General features: G+C 42.3%; 1 protein-coding gene across 3 annotated transcripts in view; it reads right to left on the bottom strand.

Moving 5' to 3' along the window:
* Positions 1 to 21,119, bottom strand: part of fibcd1b (fibrinogen C domain containing 1b) — a 129,423-nt gene that overhangs the window by 20,288 nt on the left and 88,016 nt on the right. For all 3 annotated transcript variants that reach the window (XM_053857265.1, XM_053857274.1, XM_053857280.1), the window contains one exon: positions 18,838 to 18,934. In XM_053857265.1, coding sequence (XP_053713240.1) covers positions 18,838 to 18,934 — 97 coding nt within the window. The remainder of the gene's footprint in view (positions 1 to 18,837; positions 18,935 to 21,119) is intronic.

The raw sequence follows: 21,119 nt of genomic DNA, 5'->3' as shown, positions 1-21,119 counted from the left end.
TCAGAGCTCAATATCAAATCACGGATGAAAAGAAATGAATGCTCTTTTTTAGATATAGAAATATGCACTTGTTTGCTCAGTATTTCTCATCTTCTATTACAAAATATACATTTATTTTTGACATTATCCACAATTGGGCTATTTACAACATTATGATATTGTAGTGAAGTTTAATGCTATACACCTGAAGTGTCAAAGTCGGTCCTCAAGGGCCACAGTGGGTGCAAGTTCTGGCTGCAACCTGACTAGTGCTCACACGGCTTCACCTATATAAGGTGTCTGAAGATTGTAATTTGAGGGCCACACGTCGACCTTGTGGTTAGCACTCTGACAGACAATGGCTTTTCAGCATGGAGTTTGCATGTTCTCCCCATGTGCACCCTGTGTGCATGCTTGATGGGTTGGAACAAAAACAGCCCTTTCTGGAACAGTACGGTCAGACCTGCTATACACATTCATTTTAAAATCATCGATCCTAATATTCTTTAAAATACATTTCTTGCCTATATATGAAATTATTTTGGAGTCAATGTTCACTGAGATATTAACCATTACAGACCTTTGTTTTTAGTTCTACATTGGTCTTTTCCTTTGCTAAAAATACAGTCTTTATTTGACGTTTTGCATCTTCCATATATTCCGATACTTCACTGACTGTTGAATGACTTAAATGCTTGTTGTTCTCTTTGGCTATTAGAAACAGATAAAAACAAAATATGGAGGAAGAAGTAGCAGGGAGATGACCTCACTTCAGTGCAGCGTATATACGTTGTACTTATCAAGACGGTAGTCTATCGATGCCTTTCTGTAATCCCTGCCATTGCTTCCTCGGCTGCACCATGAGATGAGAGCTGAGAGAGGACCTCCTGCCTGTAGAACTAACGCAAGGTTTGCTGACTGATCAATTTATTGCTCTACCTGCAAATATTTCACTTCACTCAAGCATGAATCCATGCAGAGTTCTGTTCCAACAACTCAGAACCACATGTCAAACAGACAGACCTCAGCTGGCCATCAGTAACGGAGCTGTCAGGCTCTGGTGAGCCCAGCAGCTACACCAGGTTGGGGCTTCGCTCTCACTCAAAAAAAAAAAACTCTGAACTTTGCGCCTACTGTCTTAAATGCCACTCAAATCTGTCCACGGGCCAGAGAACTCTGAGGATTTGACCCACGGGGTTTGAGATGAAGTCAAGTGAAGAATTAAGCAAAGCCAAGTATGAGAGAAGCTGAAAGACAATATTGTTAAGGTGATATTTAGAGGGACCCAGAAACTTTTGTAGCTGGCGTGAGTCAACACCGGCGGAACAACAAAATACCTAAATTCAGTTTGTGTTTAGGAAGCGACAAGGACACTTTGTGTCCCTAAAGGTGCTTTTTAAATAAAGGCTCAACTTCAAGTTTTCTCCTTTAACTTATGAAACCTTCCACTTTCAAATATATTGTCCCTGAAGCTAAAGAATGTTGGCGATGCCAGGAAATAGGAAAGGGAGACGACCAATGAGCTCCATGGATGTGGTGAATGAGGATGACAGGTGTGATGAGAGAGGATGATAGAGATCGAGCAGCACACTGTTGGGAAACGGCCAAATAAGAAAAGGACCTCTCATCTGGAAGCACTTTACTATTTTTCAAACAGCAGCTATACTGGGAGAAAAACCTGGGGAAAACCCTGGCTTTAACTAAACTGAAATCCCGATCCCATTTGTCCGTTTTTTGTTAAAGTAGCATCGTGGTTGTGTGTGAACCAGACAGATTTTTGAGCACCGCTAAAAGCCACTCAATCATCACTTTAAAAAATGACCCCACAACTCAAAGATTCTCCCCGTCGCCACTTCACAGTAAAATCGGAACCTTTCAGATGTTTTTGACACTGTAATCAGTAAACTGCGGCGGTGAAAGCAGCAAGGTAGCTGCAAATCCAGGTGGGCACCAGATAAGAGGCATCTAATAGAGTCCTTGCATCCGTGGAGAGGGTTTCACAGCGCGCCGGTCCTCATACATACCGAAATTACAGCCGGATTTTCAGCAAATTGCAGCCGTCTCCACTCCAGCGCTGCAATCTAAAGCAGATGGAGTGTCTGTCAGGGACCCCCAGCACCAATCAGACGGAGCAGGAGGCGAGCTGGAGACTCGGGCATCATTGTGTCAGCAGCGGGGAGGGGGGGGAAGAGTCGGATCCCCAGTCGGCTAACTTCAGTGTGCCGGACTCACCCAGGAGGAGGAGCCGCTCTCCTGAATAATAGATGGGATATGAATGCAGTATCGCAGGAGGCCTAACTGAAACACTTAGGCGGCGCGTGAATAATGGATAACAGCGTATTGTAGTTTAGATTTCCCTTTGTCGCGGCGTATCGTCGCACAGTCTTGGTTTCATCCAGCAGAGGTCGAGTCTCACACACTTCCCTCCAGCGAATGCGGAATAAATTAACCAGCTAAATTATGAATTCATTTGCTTGCTTTTCAATCAAAGCTGTGGAGATGCTTCACAGACGGAGAAAGGTCAAGAAAGCTTTGTCGATCAAGTTTAATTACATGCAGCCAACAACAGACACGGATGTTCTTATCCTGACTGATTTATCTTTCAGCGCCATATATATATATATGTCCTTGTCGCTTCCTAAACACAAACTGAATTTAGATATTTTATTGATCCACCTTTGTTGACTCAAATATATATATATATATATATATATATATATACACACACACACAAAAAGGGTGATTGTGCTCATCAGATTTTATGCTATAATGTACAATGGCACTCTGTGAGGGTGTTTATTCATCCTCCCACACTGTCACTGGCATCCTGTGTTAGACCGTTTTTTTCGACTGACTTGGTTTCAATTCTGAAAACTTTACTCTTATTCTATTCAAGCAAAATAATGTTTTCAATATTATGTGTTTCTCAGTGTCAGTTGTTATATTTATTACAGTAAGTAGGCGGGCGGCTCTTTTTTATTAGCTTGGACCCTTCATCAACCCCTGATATTTTTTTATGTCCCGGATACATGAGTTTCCTCCGCAGGGTGGCTGGGTGCCCCCTCAGAAATATGGTGAGGAGCTCAGTGACTCGGGAGGACCTCAGTGTAGAGCCGCTGCTCCTCCAAAACGACAGCATTCAGCTGAGGTGGCTTGAGCCTCTGTTTCGGATGCCGAGTGAGGTGCTCCGGGCATGCCTCACTAGGAAGTAGCCCCGGGGAAGACCCAGGGCATTTTGGAGCGCCTATGTCTCTCGGGTGGTCTGGGAACTCCTCGGGGTCCTCCCAGAAGATGTGAGTGGAGACAGGGAAGGCTGATCCCTGCTCAGATTATTTGACAAATACTTGTGAGCGATATCCAATTCAGTTTAAATTTAGACTTCAGAGATACACGCAGTAGATCAGAAAAACAGAGCTCATTCGTGGGTGGAGGAGTTTGTAATACAAAACATAATAGCAATGGTACGCTATAAAAGAACATGATGAAATACATCTTTCCAACAATGTATGCCAGTCTCATGTCACACCTACACTAGCACCCTGAATGACACTCATGGCTGACCTCTGAGACACATTGATTACCTACTAAATGGATTTACATCGCTTATTCTTCCACCTCAAAACAGTTGAACGTAAACGGATTGGTGTATAACCTTCAGAGATTCTTTCGTACATCTAGAAAAAGAAATCTTTCGGAAAAACGACATGTACACAAGCTGTGCTGCCAAAGGACTCTTCCAATGAGGCCTGGCGCAGCAGCTATCTATTAGATTCTGCAGCAATAAATCTCCCAGAAAAGAATCGATCAGAACTCTATTCTCCCTCCCTCCAACTAACCTGCGCGTGGTGGAAGGTACAACCTCTGACCCGGCTGTTGTCAGCATTGTTTCGTGCGAGATGGGAAAAGATGCAGCGATACATGATTAGACTGTTTCATAGATTCTCACAGAGGACCCTCTAACAGGGTCAACACTATTGGAATAGAAGTGCCTCGACCCCGCATGACCAAAGGTGAAAGAGGGAAGAGAGAAGAAAATTGGCAGACAGATGGAAAAGCTTTGCCTTCTGGATCCGTCTTTATGCAGTGAAGTGAAGCTAAGGTTCATCTCTCAATCTCAACATCAAGCCAGTAAAGCTCACGTTCTTTCTTAGACAATCACAGCCTCTAGTGTTAGGTAGTGTGAGTTCTGGGGCAGTCAAAATTGAAACAATACCACACAACAATGGTGGATGTTTCCATAAAAATCGCTGTCACGTCTCTCTCTGTAGCCACAGATTGGGAGATTCTGTTGATTCATCCTGTACTTGACAATGTAGCAATTGCTATTTAAAGCCCCTCACACATTGTGCTATTGTGCCGCCCATCAAACGTATTATTGAAACTGTGATGTATTTAACCATTGTTAAACACATAGAAAAGGTTCACTTTCGCCTTCCATAACTGCCTTCCAGTTCTGCTTTTTAACACACCATCAAGCATGTGAATCTCTCACATATCGTGAAGTATAGACAGACTATTTCAGGAATTAAACACAGGCTTGGGTATCAGTATTTTTTGACCTATTTTAAATTATAAATAAAACTGAAACCTTGTTACTTTCCAAATCATTCAATCATCAAAGTGTCATTAAGTTTTAGACGATAAAGATGATTCATGGGTATGAGTTCAGAGTTAATGTAGTGCATAAAATGTGACTGGGAGGCATAGGCAAAATAAGAATGCATGAGTCCAAGCTTCATTATAACATCCGACTTACGACCGGGATTGGTTCCGACCAACCGGTCGTAAGTCGGATTGGACGCAAGTCGAACGCCATTCAAAATATCTGACGCGGGGGTTATAGGTGCTACTGTAGTGGTAGACGGCTGTGTGATCTGTTACACACATAAAAAAGGTTCACTTTCGCATTCTATAACTGCCTTCCCGCTCTGCTTTTTAACCCACCATCAGTCATGCGAATCCCTCACATATCGTGAAGTATAGACAGACTGTTTCAGGAATTAAACGCAGGCTTGCGTATCAGTAATTTTGTCTTATTTAAAATTTTTAATAAAACTGAAACCTTGTTGGTTTCCAAATGATTTATTTCTTTTTCGTCAAGTGACCTCCTCTGGCCTCTTAAAAGTACTTACAATACCTGTCCCTGGACAAAGTGGAGGCACAATCCAGACTCACAGGCAGCAAAATGGGCTGTCATCCTCAACGGAATAGTGATGTTCTTTCATTTGCACTTTCTTTTGTGCAGTCCTTTTTTACATTTCCCACTGCGTGAAAAGAATACGAACATGAGCCTCGGGATCCAGCAACGTGGCCGGGACAAGCGGCGGAGGACAAATGTGTGTTTGTGTGCACAGAGTACTGGGAGAGAAAAAAGATTAAGAGCACTAAAACGATAAAGAGAAGGAGGGGGAAAAAACAACAGCCAGTGGCCTTAGGTGAACATGCGAAATTACTCGCCAACTTTCTTAATCCATTTTCCGATCTCATTTAGCGCCATGTATTTGCATACTGCTACACCAGCACGGCAGCAAGGCAATGTTGCGAGTATAATTTATGAATGTGATTACAGTCTTAATCCATTATTTTAATTTCACACTGCGATTTATTTTGCTACAACAGAATTGTGTTTTCGGAAAGCACCACAGAAGAATACAATTACAAAGAACTTTCTGGCTGGGATGCATTCTAGCATTTGGGATGAGACAAAAGTCGAGGCGGTGAAGAAGAGACTGAAGGTCGGGCGGAACAGGTCCGGCTGTGGAACACCTCTGGATGTGGGATATATGATACGAACACAGCTTCGCTTTCATCACATAAAAGAGAAATCATTAATTTAATGATATTTCGACAGTGTTTCATCATAACTATTGTTTTAATCTCCATGTGCGAAGCGGACAGTGTGTCTTTGCGTCCGAGAAAAGATGAATGAGCCCTCCGACTGCGTGTTCTTCAGACTGGGCCACGGCTTGCTAATTGCCACAGCTTCTCATTGATCTGAGAAACGTAGGGAGAGAGCTTCTCACATTTAACATTTTTTACTTCAGTGAAGCAATTTCGTCTTGTCAGGCTGCCCTTTCAAAGTGAACAGGCCCTTAACTCCCAAAGGATGGTCGAAACGGTCAAGCCTGTCGAACGCCCATCGCTAAATTGTAGTCATCCCGGAGCCCGTCTTTCAACTGCAACCTCACTTTTGCATGAATATCTACTCCAACCTGAACTCTTGGGCTGACATGAGCTAAACAAAGTCTTGAGGACTGTGGAGGGATTTCAATTTCAACATCTTCTATCAGGAGTTTGCTCTGCATCTCCACATTCTCACACCTAAGGTGTCAGATATTGACTATCACCAGCTGAATTTGTCGTGTGAAACAGAAGTCAACCCCGGCTTTCATTCGAATCAAACGGCTCACACTGTGCAACATGTATGGCTGATGTCTGTGCCACCCAACTGTCTGTATGTGATGCTTTAGGCAGGAGACTGTGTTGAATTAATAATGGATAATCATACGCCACATACATAGTTTTAAATAATTGTCAAGTGTGACCTCACAACACTTGTCTTACAGTTTTTGCACCCAAATAGTGGGTGACTTGGACGACATCCCCCTGCATGTTAAAAAATCTATTGGTCTTAAGTGACAGGTCTTAAGTTAGTGGATGGACAACATGGCAGATTATAGAGGTAGAATAGTTGTCTTTCTACAACTACGAAAGCATAGCAAAGTAGCCACCTTCAGATGCTTCAGAACAGCTATGTGCACGGTGAGTCACGGTGAAGCCTAGCTTCTGCCATGATCAGCCTCTCTTATAGTTCCCTTTGTCTTGTTGGAGAACTTTCTCTCTTGGCAGATGTAAAAATGTGAGCACTGATTGGTAAGCGTGCTGGAACTTGTGTGCGGAGTTCCATTTTTTTCAACTGAAGTGTTTGATGTGACCAATGATGTATGAAAAACGCTGAAAAAAACACTGACTACACGTGAAAATCTGTCACGTAGATCATCATCATTGTTGTGGATGCACAGCAGGAAGTTGATGAAACATGCCCCTGCATCTAGCTCATTTATCCTACCGTCTGTGTTCAGTTCAAAACCAGCAAAACAGACAAACCCAACAGGAACTCAATGCTCACTTATGTTCAGTGTCTTTGTTTTTTACAATTGGTCAAAAAGTATTTAACCAATTGCATCAAGTAATCAGTCCTAAGTGGAAAACTCTCTCAGTCGACTCATCCTGAACAAGTGGGAGCTTCTGTTCCTTCCAGGGGTGTCACTACGCCATCTTTTCTCTTTCACAGGCCTGTGGTCCACCCCTCACAAAACCTGGGCCAGAAGACCCCTCTCATACTGAGTCTTGAGCACTACAACTGGGAGGTCTTACATCATCAGTCCACTGCAGCTCACCTCGCCTCCAGTGCCTCCACTGACCTCCAGTAGCTGCGTGCATCAGTTTCAGGTACTTGGAGTGTACATTGGGGACCTGGCTAAAACCTTATACGCAGGCCTGTCCATTCTGCTCAGCATCAACTGCTCCCTCACTGAGAGGCTCATCTTGCTTCATTAGTTAATGTATTCTGTCTTGACTCCCTTGCAGTGGGACGAGGTCCAACCCATTTTGGCTCAACTTGCGGAAATAATAAGGGGGAAATGAGAGCAAATAAGTGAAAAATAAAAACGATAATATTGGGAGTTACTTGAAAATGAAAACAGCTTTTGGTGTTGAGCTGAAAACATAACCAAGTCCTCAATGGGCTAAGCTCAGCCTTCAACCTCCACCCGGAGTGAGCAAGATGCTGGACACTGAATTTCCCTTGATGTAAAGTTTTAGAGCCTCAAGCCGAACCATCAGCTGACGCCACTGTGATCGCCACACATTTCCAGTCTCAAGAAAAGATAATTCACACTCCTAAGGCCTCATTTTCATCAAGGCATTATGCAGACTAATGCAAATAGAACAAACAGCTGACTTTTATTTGGCGGTTCTTGGTTCCCAGCAATGACGGAAACAATCTGATGCCTTTCAGGACCATTACAGAGACAACAAAAAAACCTCCAACCGACTGACGTTTGACTGTTTTCGTGGTCATTTTTGACACCAGACCTCACTGATGAAAAACTCTGCATCTTTTCCATCCCAGCATCTTGACAAAGTGAATGAAGCCTCCCTTAATAAAATTGAGGCCACAGCCAATAAAGATTTCTTTTCAACATCAGCAGCCTGGAGCTTGGAGGAGCTGTTGTCTTCGGGAAATAGACTTCTATCCATTACTTCATCCACAGATGGCTTGTTAAATAGATGAATAGCCAAAACAGTAGTGTGGGAATTCATTGATCACACTTCATGTAAGAAAACAGATGTTTATTGGAGGAGCATTTGAGTTTTCCATGTAATTGAGCCATTAAAAGTGCAAACAGAAATGAAATATGAAGCAAGTGTTATTCAATTTTAGACGATAAAGATGATCCATGAGGACAAGAATGAGTTCAGCGTTAATGCAGTGCATACAAGGTGACTGGGAGGCATAAGCAAAATAAGAATGCATCAGTCCAAGCTTCAATATATCTGTTGTCAGTATTTAAAACGTCTCTCTAAACGTGTGCAAGTGAGAACTTGTATTAAAGTGCGTTGTATCGAGGTTTCATGAAACAGTGGCATAATTTTCACGGTGCAATAGGTGGCGCTCTTGGTTTGAAGAAAGAAAAAAAACACATTCTCAACCAACCGCCAAAAAGTGTCTCTCTTCAAAGTGGATTTTTGCCGCCAGTGGCACCTTTGAATTTAGCCCTCCATGTCACATGTTCACCCAGGTGATTCGTTGGAATCAAATGGGTCCCCAACTACATAACGTTAGACAATGGAGGGGTGGCTATGCCCTTCATTCATGGCCAAGGAGCCACTGTGAAGACTAAAGTAAGACTGAAATGCATGATCATTTGAGGTGCTAAATATACCAAGTGACCTACATTTGACTAGCCTCCATTCCCTTTTAAGTAGTGCTGAACATCTGCATCCTTCTGGGTCGCGAAAGTCGACCAGGAAATACTCATTATTTGACACCTTACAGCACATGCCCTGGTTAATTATCCCAAACAACTCCTCCACCAACATGTGCCTCTTAATTCACGACTTCTACAACAGCAAGCCACTCACCCACATCATGTCATACAGTAAATGCTGTCTGCCATCTGTCCTGTGCATTAAGAACCGATTCACCTGTAACAGGAACACCATTCCAATGTGCCAGACACCATTGAATGTGAGCACTTTCCCACTGAAGTCGGTTACGATGATGAACTGAGACCATTTCTGACAGTTTGTGCAGATTTTTATTTTTATTTTTTTGAAACAATTGTTGCAGAGATTACACATGGTTGGATGTACTGCCTAATTCCCTGAAATGCCTTGGCAGACAATCTAAGCTGGAGAAATGAACATTCAGTTCAGAGGATACAGCTCTGCTGGATGTCCCCGGAGTCAGCTCCCTGGGCCTTCAGTTGTGTGATAAAATAAAACATTTGACAGTGGCCTTTCATTGTTGCCAGTCCTCTGCACAATTGTGCAGTTATCCTGCAGTTTAGTCAGCATCCGATATGCCACACCTGTGAGGAGGATGGACTATCTGGGTAAAGTGCAGAATAACACTGATTTGTCAACAATATTTGAGAGAAAAAGGCCTTTTATGTACTTGTCCTAGATCTTTGAGATGAACTCAAGAAAAAAATGGTGCTTCCATTCAGTGAAAAACACTCAGGTGAATCCTTGGCAAAAGGATTTCGGGTCGAATCCTTAATATTTTTGGACACCAAAGAACTGCGATGCTTGAGAGGGCCGGGTTGACAACAGGTCGATGCGTGAGTTGAGGAACTGAAGCACGACGGGTGAATTTGCACGGCTGACAAGTGACACAGTGAAAGCTGGAGGGACGTCAGCGTTCCGCCAAACAGACCAAAAAGCAAATTCCGACCTTCAGTTTAGGCCCTTGAGGGGACAATAATCACATTAAAAGCTGAATATATTTGCAAAATCTCAACAAAGAGGTGAGGGTTATTTATACATTTTTAGAATAAGCTAACTTGGAGAAGTTCACTCAAGGATGTAAACAACTTGTTTGTATTCCGTCTCCTCACTGTGAGTGAGACGACAGGGGCGAGTAAACAAACGGTCATAATGAAGTGAGTTGGGTCCAAATATTGACAAGGTGCTTTACTCTTTTCAATATTTCAACAACTTCTGACAAGCCAGCCTCGTCCTTGAACCCATGAAGGAGCACAGACGCTAGCTAAAGACTTTTTTTATTCTGTTGCTCCCTGCCAAATAAGCAGCTGGTTTGTTTGCTCCTCATTTTTTTTCTTTGTGAAACGGCGCCAATTCCCCAAAATGTGAATGTGATTTAAGTCTTTTAAGATTCTTGAAATAGACCGTGCTTTTCGTCACAGAGGTGTTCGTGGAAAAGAAAGTAGTTTTACGTTGTGTTTTTTTTTTTCTGACATACATTACATTTTAGAATCACTTATAATAAATCTAGACCGAGAGACTTTAACCAGAGTTGTTAGACATAGAAAATTATGACTTCCAATGTATTTCAATCAGACGGACATAGATAGTAAGTGGCGTGAAGGAGGAGCAGGAAATCAGAAACGAAAAGTAAAATTTAACGTCGCTTAAAAAAACCAAGGTTTGACATCACCAGACTGCCCAACAAGTGAAAAAAGAAGATGGCTGGGTTACAAGACCTAACCCATGCCACTTGTGTATATAGTAATGATACACAAAAAAATAAAGAGAATGTTTCCTCAACTGAGCAATACTGTTTCACGATACCTCATCTACCCATCACAAGTGCCATCATGACCTGGCACCAACTTATCCGGCAAAAAAGTCCACTTAACAATTGTCAATATTATTCACCTTTGGAGCAAGAAAGTGTTGCACAGAGAAGAAAAGCATAAAAGCATAACATGTGGACATTAAGTGAAAATAACCTGTTGCTTTGGGCAAATATGATTTTAATGACAAGCAGAGAAAGATTTTTCTGACTGTTGTCATGCGGAATGAAATGTTAAATGGGTACATTTTACTCATATGCACAGTATACTAGCAGGTTTTGAACGGGATATAAAAAGCTTATAACCCAAAGCAACTTTTACCTTTACAGACATTCTTCCAAACATCTCTATAAAACACAGTCCACCCCTGTTTAAACGCAATTGACTGAACACCCCTTTAACTCTGTGGGAGTACGAGACATGGAGTGGAGTGGTTGTGGAAGAGTGTAGGAAAAGCCATTGAAGAGGCGACCTGAAAAGGTGTCTGGAGGTGGGGCGGCTTGAGTGCCAGAGTGGAGCTGGGTGCTGCCGGTGGGACACTCTTTTTAGACATGATAACAGGATGAAACACCACAATCTACCAGTAAAACCAGGGATAAAGCCGAGCCCTATGTAACCCAAGACATGGCTTGTAACATAAAATGGAAATTGGAGCTTATAACAGTTCTTCCCAAGAGATTTTGTGGGTTATGGTACTGTGGACAAGTCAACCGCTCACCCATTAGAAACACCAATTAACCTGCTGCTTTTATATGTGAGACGACGCTTGGGAGACGGAGAGCCAGGCAAAGGGACCCAAGCAAAATCCATTATAAAGCCAGAATACACAGCGGCACACTGGAATCCAAATTTGTAACTGTAAAAGCTGTTGACGATTCTAAAAAGATGTGCGTAATTAATTTCAACCGTGAAATCAATGAGAGGAAACTCACACTTGTTACACGCTCTACCACACTCTGCCACCTCATTCTGGTGTGATCGGAGGATGTAAAAACTAGCGAGAATGAAAGCGGGGAAAAGCTCTGTGGGGGATAAAATAGCTCATCTGTTCCTCTAAAAAAGCTTCAAAGCATAGGGGAGCAGATGTTCAGCTGCACTGTGACATCAATAGTCCAACCTTGCAGCGGACCTGCCGCACCTAATTTCCCTGACGCACCACGCTCACCTCGCAGCGGAGGGCAGTGCCCGGGACAAACTCTCCAGAAGAACTCAGAAAGTCCCATTTAGTTTTTGCTTCTTCTTGGAAATTCAATTTATCTTCTCTTGTGGCCTTATGTGAAGCAAGGACAGTACAATATTTGGTGTAAAAATATTTGCAAGAACACAGTGCATATATATATATATATATATATATATATATATATATATATATATATATATGCATTGAACTTATTCTAGAGCCGACCGTCTCACTGGCTACTTTAGTCACCTGATCCCACATCTGGTGACTCAGTGGAACCAGGTCTTGGAGATAAATGTAAAAATAAAAACCCAAAACAACAAGTGTATAAGGGCGTGGACGTCATGAGACCACCAGCTATTACCTGCTCCAACATCTTGAGTGGCTCTACTTGAGGACAAATTGGAGTTCCCAAACAGCTTCTTTACTTGAGACTCGTACTCGTAGGTGAAGAAGATCCAGACATAACTCAACTGAGGAAATTCAAAGGGGAATCCATCCTCACGTCCTTGACCAATGTTCCAGTCATGGACTGGGATACACTACACCGGGTCAGAGCAGAGATGTTGACTCGCACTATGACTTCTGAACAGATAGGATTGCAATTTCCCAGCTCCCCTCAGGAAGTAGAACATTAAGGACCAAGAGCTGGACCTCCTGCATCAAGGACACAGCTTGGAGACCCAGTGACACTGAGAACTTATTCATCGAAGTAATAATACTTAATAGTTATAAACATAAAAATACCGCTTCCAAAATACGGGGTAGTAATTACAAAAAAGCAGAAGTGACACAACTGACTGCATGGATGTATGGACATCCTACACGTAGCCGCAGAGCTGCCTTGATTTAAATAAGCCTTGCAATATTAAACATGGCCTCGGCCGGTTTGGAGGGAAAAAAAAAAAGCACTCCATTAGCCGTTTCTGACATTAATGAATTCTCTCTTTAACAATTAATCTGAGTTAGAAATGTATGATCTCAATATTAAAAGTGCAATAGACGTAATAGATTGTTTTGCAGAAGATTTAAAACAATGAATGCTTATAGCTCTGCAGAAGTGTCTGATGTGAGCGAGTCACGCAGGAGCTGGCTGCCTCATTATCCTTCTGAGGCTGCGGGCATGTGCTTTCTTACCCTGAGCGTGAGTGTTGACGGACATCTGCTCTGAGAGGCTCAATGTGGCCTGCTGGTTCATTCAAATTCAATCTGCCAAATTCTGGACTTTCCATATTCCCTCCATGTTGCTGTAGAGCACCACTGGGAATCCCAGCAAGCACTTGCAGCGCTACCATTACGGGCTGGACTCTGAAATGGCCTGATGTCAGCGCAGAGACCCGGCTCTCCATTAATTCTCATAAACTGTGCCAACATTGCTCACAGAGGATACATAAGACATGGAGATCGAGCGCATATCAGATGGTGGGAGGGGGATGTTGACAGTCTGAAGTGCGAGCGGCTGCAAGAGCTTGTTGTTATGGCCCTTGTACAAATGCCAAGAAGTGCTGATCGATTCCTTGCCGGCGTGCCATATTTGATGGATGGAATATTAAAGCTGACTTAGTTTTAATGTTTGAATGGAGCAGGCTGATGAATTCCGGTTGGAAACCAGTGGATCTTTCATTCGGGAAACATGGTTTTATTAGTGTGGCTCGGATATTTGGGGCGAGATGTTGGGGGCAGTCAAATCTTCATTAAAATAATTTTGTTTTGTGATTGTAATTTGTTTTGTTTACAATATTTTGCTTCAGTGTGTCACGTTGTTGACATTCATTACCTGATGGTCAGTTGCTCAACAGGGTCACTCTCCTATTAGCTACTTGGGGGGGGCACACGTGGGCAGACCACCACAGACACAACAGGCAATGCATCAATGAGTCTCATTTTTGGTTGGTGAGAGGAACCCAGAGTGCCCAGAGGAAATCATGATAACCACGGCTAGTATATAAAAACTCAATAACCTTTGAGGTTACAGCACGAAAAACTTTCTTGCTGGCCACAGAATCTGTTGCAATTTAACAATTGCGTTTAAATCCAAACATTTTACAGCAGACAGCGCCACCTGGTGGCCTCTGAAAATCAGGATTCCACCCTGAAACCTCATCTACCCTTCAATACTGTGTCATCAAAGCTTACCTACCCATCACTATTACACAACACATTTATTAAAGGGGGCCTGTTGGAATTCCACGGATTGGAGCATCATGTTAATCCTTAATTTTGACGCACTAACACACTTGCTATGTGTAATTAAAAGTGAAATATTTCACGTTACAATAAGACACGTCAACGTCCGCATCAACTGGTACCGGTCATATGACGAATAGTGGACTCATTGTTATGGTTGTCAGAGACTAGTCAACTATCAAAATAGTTGAGTCATGATCCGCTTTTATTTGGTTCCCTTGACTGCTGTTTCTGTTTCTCCCTCCTTCCTTCCTGTTTGTGTGACATAAGGCTGGAGCCAATCACCCTCTAATGTGTATAAAGACACCTGAACTCCAGCAACGTGTGCCAGATTGTCTCCCTTGTTCCTATGGTAAAGTGGCTCTCCTCGTTCATTCTCTCTCTGCGCTCCAGTTTGGTCATTTTTCTACTCCTCTCTCTGAAACCCTGGTGCCTGAGTTAGAGTTTTGTTCCTTCCTCTGTTTCCGCGAGTTTCCTGGTTTGTTTTATGATTCACTATTTCTGTTCATCGTGTTTTCGTCTCTCTGTTTGCAGATTTAAGTTTGTTTGACTCTGCAGGTTCGGTGACGCTTTCTGTTTGGACTCTTATTCGTGCCTGTGGACTTCTCCCAGTTTGACGCTCTAATTTTGGACAATTTAGACTTCACGCTGTTTCTCCCATTTCGGTGCCTCTTTCTGTTCAGGTTTTATTGTTTAATGATTAAATATTGTACCTTGCTCCACTCCTTGCCTCCTGTAAGTTTTCACATCACTGCACTTGGGTCCCACTCCGTGTCTTGACTCATAAGTTGTTGCAGCCCTAGTTGAAGTCAGAGAGGAGTCTTTTGAAGCATTTCAAGCGGGGTGGCCATTTTGTTTGCTTAAACTCACAACTTTTAAAATACAAACATTAAAGGTTTTGTGTTTTGATGTGTAGCCACTAGAATAAAAATGTTATTCGATATTTTGCTGCAGAAAATTAACTTGAATGATGCAATTCAATTTTATCAACCATATCTCACGTCGAGACGGGAGTCAATTGAAGTTTTTTGGGGCTAGAGACGGGGGACACCCATGGCAGGTCTCTAACCCATACAGAGAAACAGCCAGTCACAAGATTGACACCCAAGGAGAACATCCACACTCAACACAGTCAGGCTTTTTCAGACTTTCTAATGCTGAGCTGGGCCCGTGCAGCAAGGGAAGGAAGAGATCATTTCACAGCAAGCGCTTGGTTAATCACATATTTTGAATAAAATACTGACATTCAAACTACAAACATGCCGCAACTGGAAATGTCACCTCTTAACCTCAACAATGTACGATTATTGCTCACACTTCGAACTGAGCATCAAAGGATAAAACTGCTCATGAATAAGGATAAAAACTATCATTCCAATCCCATGTTTACGTGACATTCAGCGCTGATGAACCCACACCATCACACACAAGTTTAGCTAATGTCTATATTTAGTTTCCTGGTGTGAAGTCAACCGGCTCTCACAGCCTCCCCGCGCAGCGTCACTACCTAAAGTGTCAAGTGTTTATGCATGCAAATGCGCTCTTCAATATAGAGCTCTAATGGAGAGTGTCTCACTCGTCGCACGGCACCATAGAGACCTTGACCGTGCAGTGACTGCACCGTGATTCGCTGCTTAAATTAGATTCCTTCAAGCTTCACTAGGCCTGAACTGTGTTGGGAAAATTTAGAGAATCGCTGAATACATACAGTGTTGTGCATGCTTGGGGAGCATTGTGTTCCTCAACCATCTGGTTGTTCCAAAACATAACCTGGGGTGCCGGATAATAATAATACTGGTAACACAATACGTAGATCGGATAGCTGTCGTCAAACACAGCAGTCCACACAGGAAAAATGTTTTTGACAAACAATATTGAAAAAACACTACCTATGGTGCAGTACGCTACCATGAATTACGTCTTTCAAACTTGCAAACATCGCCATAGCTGGATCAAAAACCAGTGCCGGTTTGTGATGTAAACGGAGCAAGCGACTATCTAAGCAAGAGTTGTGAGGGAAGACTAAACTAAAGACAAAATTTTTATTCAAACCGCATCTTTCTGAAAGCAATGACTTGTGCTTATCAGAGGGTGAAGGGTCTGACGCAACACACTTAGTGAGAGTCAGGCATCGGTCAGCGCCATGACATGTGAATGGGCATATAGAAATAAAGATGAAGATTCTCTGGATTTCATACTCACTTCAGAAGGGTCAACAGTCGACAATACATGAGGTGTGTGGGTAAACAAAAGGGACTTACTCTGTGCCGACACAGCTGCTTCCATCCACAGTATTTGTTTCTGTTTGTTTACATTTGAAGAATGAATGAATTTTTATTTCAAATTTCTGATTGGTTACAGATAACTTACAGTCATGTCAAATATTACTCGACAAATTATATACTGTTGTGTAACTTCTGCATGGTGGTCCCTGGTGAATTCCCACTGATCTAAAGTAATCTATTTTAAAAGAAAGTGATTCTTGACTATTTCTACTTCTACATGACAGATGACTATTGCAGTCGGGTTCTGCAACGATTTCTGCCTTTCTCCTTCCCTCTGAAAAGTTCTTTGAGACAACTGCGTCAGTGCGTCTTCTTTTTAAATAAATAAAACTCGCCATGACATGAGGGAAAAAAAAAAAAAAAAAAAAAAAAAAAAACTTCTCAAGCCAAAAACATAATGAAACATTTGCTCCGCTCCAACAAGCCCCAGCAAGGAGAAACCCCTTTTGAGGGAATATTATTGCACATCTCTCGAGATGCCATGAGAAAATGGGCTGCCTAATTTTTGAATTAGTTGGCAATGTGGAGCGTAGAAAAAAGCCATCTTCTGCTGGGTTCTAGTTTTGTCGACCGCCCATGTGCTTGTGTATTGCAATGAGATGTAAACAATGCTGATTTAGGTCCGGTAACTGACCACAGTTTTTTTCTATATTTTAATTATATCTAAGAATAAAGTACACATCATTTATTTAAACTATAAAAAAACACTTAAGGCAAAAATAAATAAATAAACAAATGAACAAAATAAACACGTGGCTTTGCAGCTGTAAAGGATAACTGAAGAAATAATAAATAAATAGATGAAATAATACACGCAAGTTGTTGGTTGAAGGTCGATAGTTGGATGATGATTTATATTGTGTAGGATGAACTTGAGTGGATGGGGATGAGTCAGCGGAAACCTGATACTTGTGGATTAACACTTTCACTTTTTCTGAGCTTAAACCATTTAAATGAAGTGACAAAGAACCTTTGCTCATGAAAATGTTATGGACGGTTTATTAAAACTGGAGATCCTAACAGTATAAGATAAAGATAAATCCTGTTGTGTGAGTAGGAGTGCTCATTGCCAGTCACGGATTTCAGCACACCGTGAAAGACAAAACAACCCGATTTAGAAAACACACTGCAGGGGAGCGCAAGAAACAGCTCTGTGTTGGACATTTCTGGAGGGAACATTAATGAGTGGCACATGATCGACGTGTAGGCGTGAGCGCCGCTAATGTAACGCAGCAAGGCGCCTCCAGTCAGACTTAAACTGGGGACCTTGTTATTGTGAGGTGACTGAGGGAACTCCTACATCACAGCACAACGTCGGCTCATTGCAAGGTGAACATAATCTGGAATGGCATGGCGGCAATTTTCATCAAAACAGAAAGAGAGCTGAAAGCGCGGCGGCCATTAACGGAGAAATTGCAGCAGAGTGCAATTTTACCGTCACTTTCTGTGATTTTCCAAAATAACTATGGTGTTGAGAGGTTTTTATGACCATGTTACATCAGAAAAGTAAACAAAGTAAAAGAGTAAAACTTAATAAATTATTAAACATTGAGACTAAGTCAGTAATATCAAGTGTGTTTCAATCGGTAACATATTCTAGAAGTAGTTTTGATATCAAAGTGAAGATATATTCAAATATAATCCGTACTTTACAGGCAAACAAAGTTTGCTCTAGCTTGACCGTGAGGGTGGGTAACTAGGCACTAAGTGAGTTAAAACCAAGTGAATGTTAGGACGCTAGTAACATAAAAAACAATCCGAGGAAAGTGAGCTTTTAGCAAGGATTTCAATGTGGCACAGCACGCCCAGTTTCGCCTCTGTTCCCTGACAGAAAAGGCTCTGGCACCTCTCAATTTAAGTCTAGACTAAGGGACCACTAGCAGAGACATAGCTGAGGATCTGAGGGTCCTGCTTGGTTCGTAGGGGCTCGGCAGTTCTTCAGTTTAGTCTGGGTACAGTAGTCCAGGCGGGAGAATATGAAAGCATGAATTATTTTTTCTAGGTCGGCATGTGTTTGCCTTTATAGATCATTTTCATCTCGAGCAAACAGGATTGGGCTTCTTTTTAATGTGAGGGTGAAAGCAAAGTGAGGAGTCGAAACCAAGACTTTTGCTTTGGGAGGGGCTGCTATCAGGAAGCTAGTAGAGATTGGTGACAGAAAATAACTTCATGTTCAAGAATACTTGCCAAAAGAGACACTGAATTCTTGTGAGTATATTTATATTTCAGGAACATCTCAAATGTGTTTCTGAAAGTCAAATTAATCCCAACTTTGCAATGCTTGTGATGCTGCAGACCCAAGCTGAGAAAAAAAAAATTGCTTCACATTCAGTCCTCATGACTCACTGTTACCCAACAGCCGGGCTGTATCACAGCAACTTACCCAGCCAGTGTTCGCCGGTTATCTTCCCAAATCCCTCGCGGTACGACTCCCAGCCTCTGAAGAAGTTGACCGAGCCGTCCTCTCTGCGCTGAATCACCTGAGCACACAGGAAAAGCGGGAGAGTCAGAGGAGATGTGCCTCGGAATGTTTGAAACCTGCTATTGTGATGAGTCATCCCAGTCCCACTTGTGGCCTGAGCACATGCAAATGGACTTTTGCACAATAATTTCACAGATATGTCGATAGTGGTCCCTCCTACCAAGAGACAGTCATTCATTGGAATCTTGAAATAAGTCTCACCATTTGTCCATTATATAGCTATGTATAAACGAAAGATGAGAATATTGCTGGTCGCAGAGCAAATGTTATTGCTGTTTGAGGATAGAATTTGGGTTGTTAAGCTCTGTCATGGCATTACTTCACACATTTTTCACATGCCGTTCTTGGTGGCTAAGGTGAAGGCCCACCTGTAATAAACACAGTTTGCATCTGCCCGACCATATGCAGGAGGCCTCACGGGGAATTTATACACTAGCTACATTTAGTTGTGGCTCCACGGAACCTTATACTTCATTCTTTCAATTCCACCCAAATGTATTTTGATATCTGATGGGGCATTCATTTGAATTCTCGTGAGAATCGTTCTCTGAAGTTGCATTGCGACGCTTACAAGTCCGCGCTGTGATCCTTCCCACCTCTGCACATGCCACACACAGCTCATGTGACCTGCAGCATTAGAGGTACCCATGACATTTGTGCAATCCCCATCAGCCAAAGCGCTCTTATGTTTTAATACGACTTTTTCGGATTGTCCAATGCATTATTTGGTTGTTAAAAAGCACACTGAGAGAGAGGCCTTTCACACCTATTGAATGAGCCAAGTTTAAGCGGAACTAAAGTGGGATGGTGGCTATTAATAGTAAGTCGGCAAAATAATAGGCCGCTTCGACATTTTGAAAACGTCTATTCCTTCAGTGGGACAGTTGGAATCATGCATCTGGTACTGCATGTAACAAGTGCCCAATACAAGTGTATAGGCTGAAACATTTCGCAGACATGACTGTTGTCTTGGTTTATGTACATAGCATACATTCATTTCCAGCAATTCCTCGACTTTTTTCTTATTTTGAGAACAAATTTGGAAAATGCATTTCAAATCCAAATGCATTACATTAAAATGACTAACACCAGAGTTGACGCCGCAACCTTAAATTCCCCAGGGATGTGTCTGACTACTATGTGACTGTTAAGTTACTTTCAAATTGCTCTCAAATTAATGATGTTTAATAGTGATGTGCAACACATCTTGGCCACAATTGACGCATCCCAGTTGACTTTTTTAGTGATTCAAAATCCATCTCATGTTTAATAATGCTGCATTTTCCAGAATGTCAAGTGACCAGAAGTAACATAAATCTTTTGAAATACTGGCGCAGTGAAACAAACTTACCCATCAACAACAATGATATTTAGGGATACTCAGGAAATTCTGCCATCGGAAACTTGAGGGAGAAAATGGCCAAAAAGTACATTTACAATTTTCGTCAAAAGGCTTTCAGAAACAACCGAAAATGAATGTTGTGATGATGCAAGCCAAACCGCAACAAGTGTGCAGTCATCCGTGTACAGCCAAGAGGTTTGGGTGCGGAGGTATTTCTGAGGAAGACTGACTGAGACCAGTTTGTAACATTTGTAAAGCTGCATCTCTGCATTGGACTTATTCCATGCTGAAAATCCCCGGTGTGCAAACTAGGGATGCAACGCTTACCAGTCAGTGGTAAATTGCGTTTTTTTAGCACCAGCACCCCAAAACATAAATGTGCCTGGTGATGACCATCATCACCCTCTGCCGATAAATCTATGAATAAAAAGTGCCCACATCAGCCAGAAACCCTGCATTCATCCACTCAAACAGCTTTGCCTCGACAGATATTGAAAAAGGAAGGACACGCAGACGGAAAACAGAGTGGAACCTCCTGTCGTCAAGATGAAATGACAAGAAAATTCCCAGAGACGGTTTGTTCAGCATCCATCTCCTAATAAGGCACCACGCGGCACCAGATGGCGCAAACTGCCATATTTTCTGTCAACACTCCGGCAGACAAACAGAAATCCTGCTGGATCTTTATCGTCACCATCCTCATCCCCAAAAGTGTCATCTCCATGATCATCCTCGCCATCAACTCGTCGTTATGATTCATCAGCTGCATCTGGGGATTTATCTCTGAAGAGGGCGGGAAACTCATCACTGCATGAAGGGCCCTTGAAACTCTGTTATGATA

The sequence above is a fragment of the Synchiropus splendidus genome, chromosome 1 (assembly GCF_027744825.2).
Source record: "Synchiropus splendidus isolate RoL2022-P1 chromosome 1, RoL_Sspl_1.0, whole genome shotgun sequence".
NCBI classification, from domain to species: domain Eukaryota; kingdom Metazoa; phylum Chordata; class Actinopteri; order Syngnathiformes; family Callionymidae; genus Synchiropus; species Synchiropus splendidus.
The sequence above is the reverse complement of the archived record's forward strand: the minus strand, read 5'-3'. Positions and strand labels throughout refer to the sequence as shown.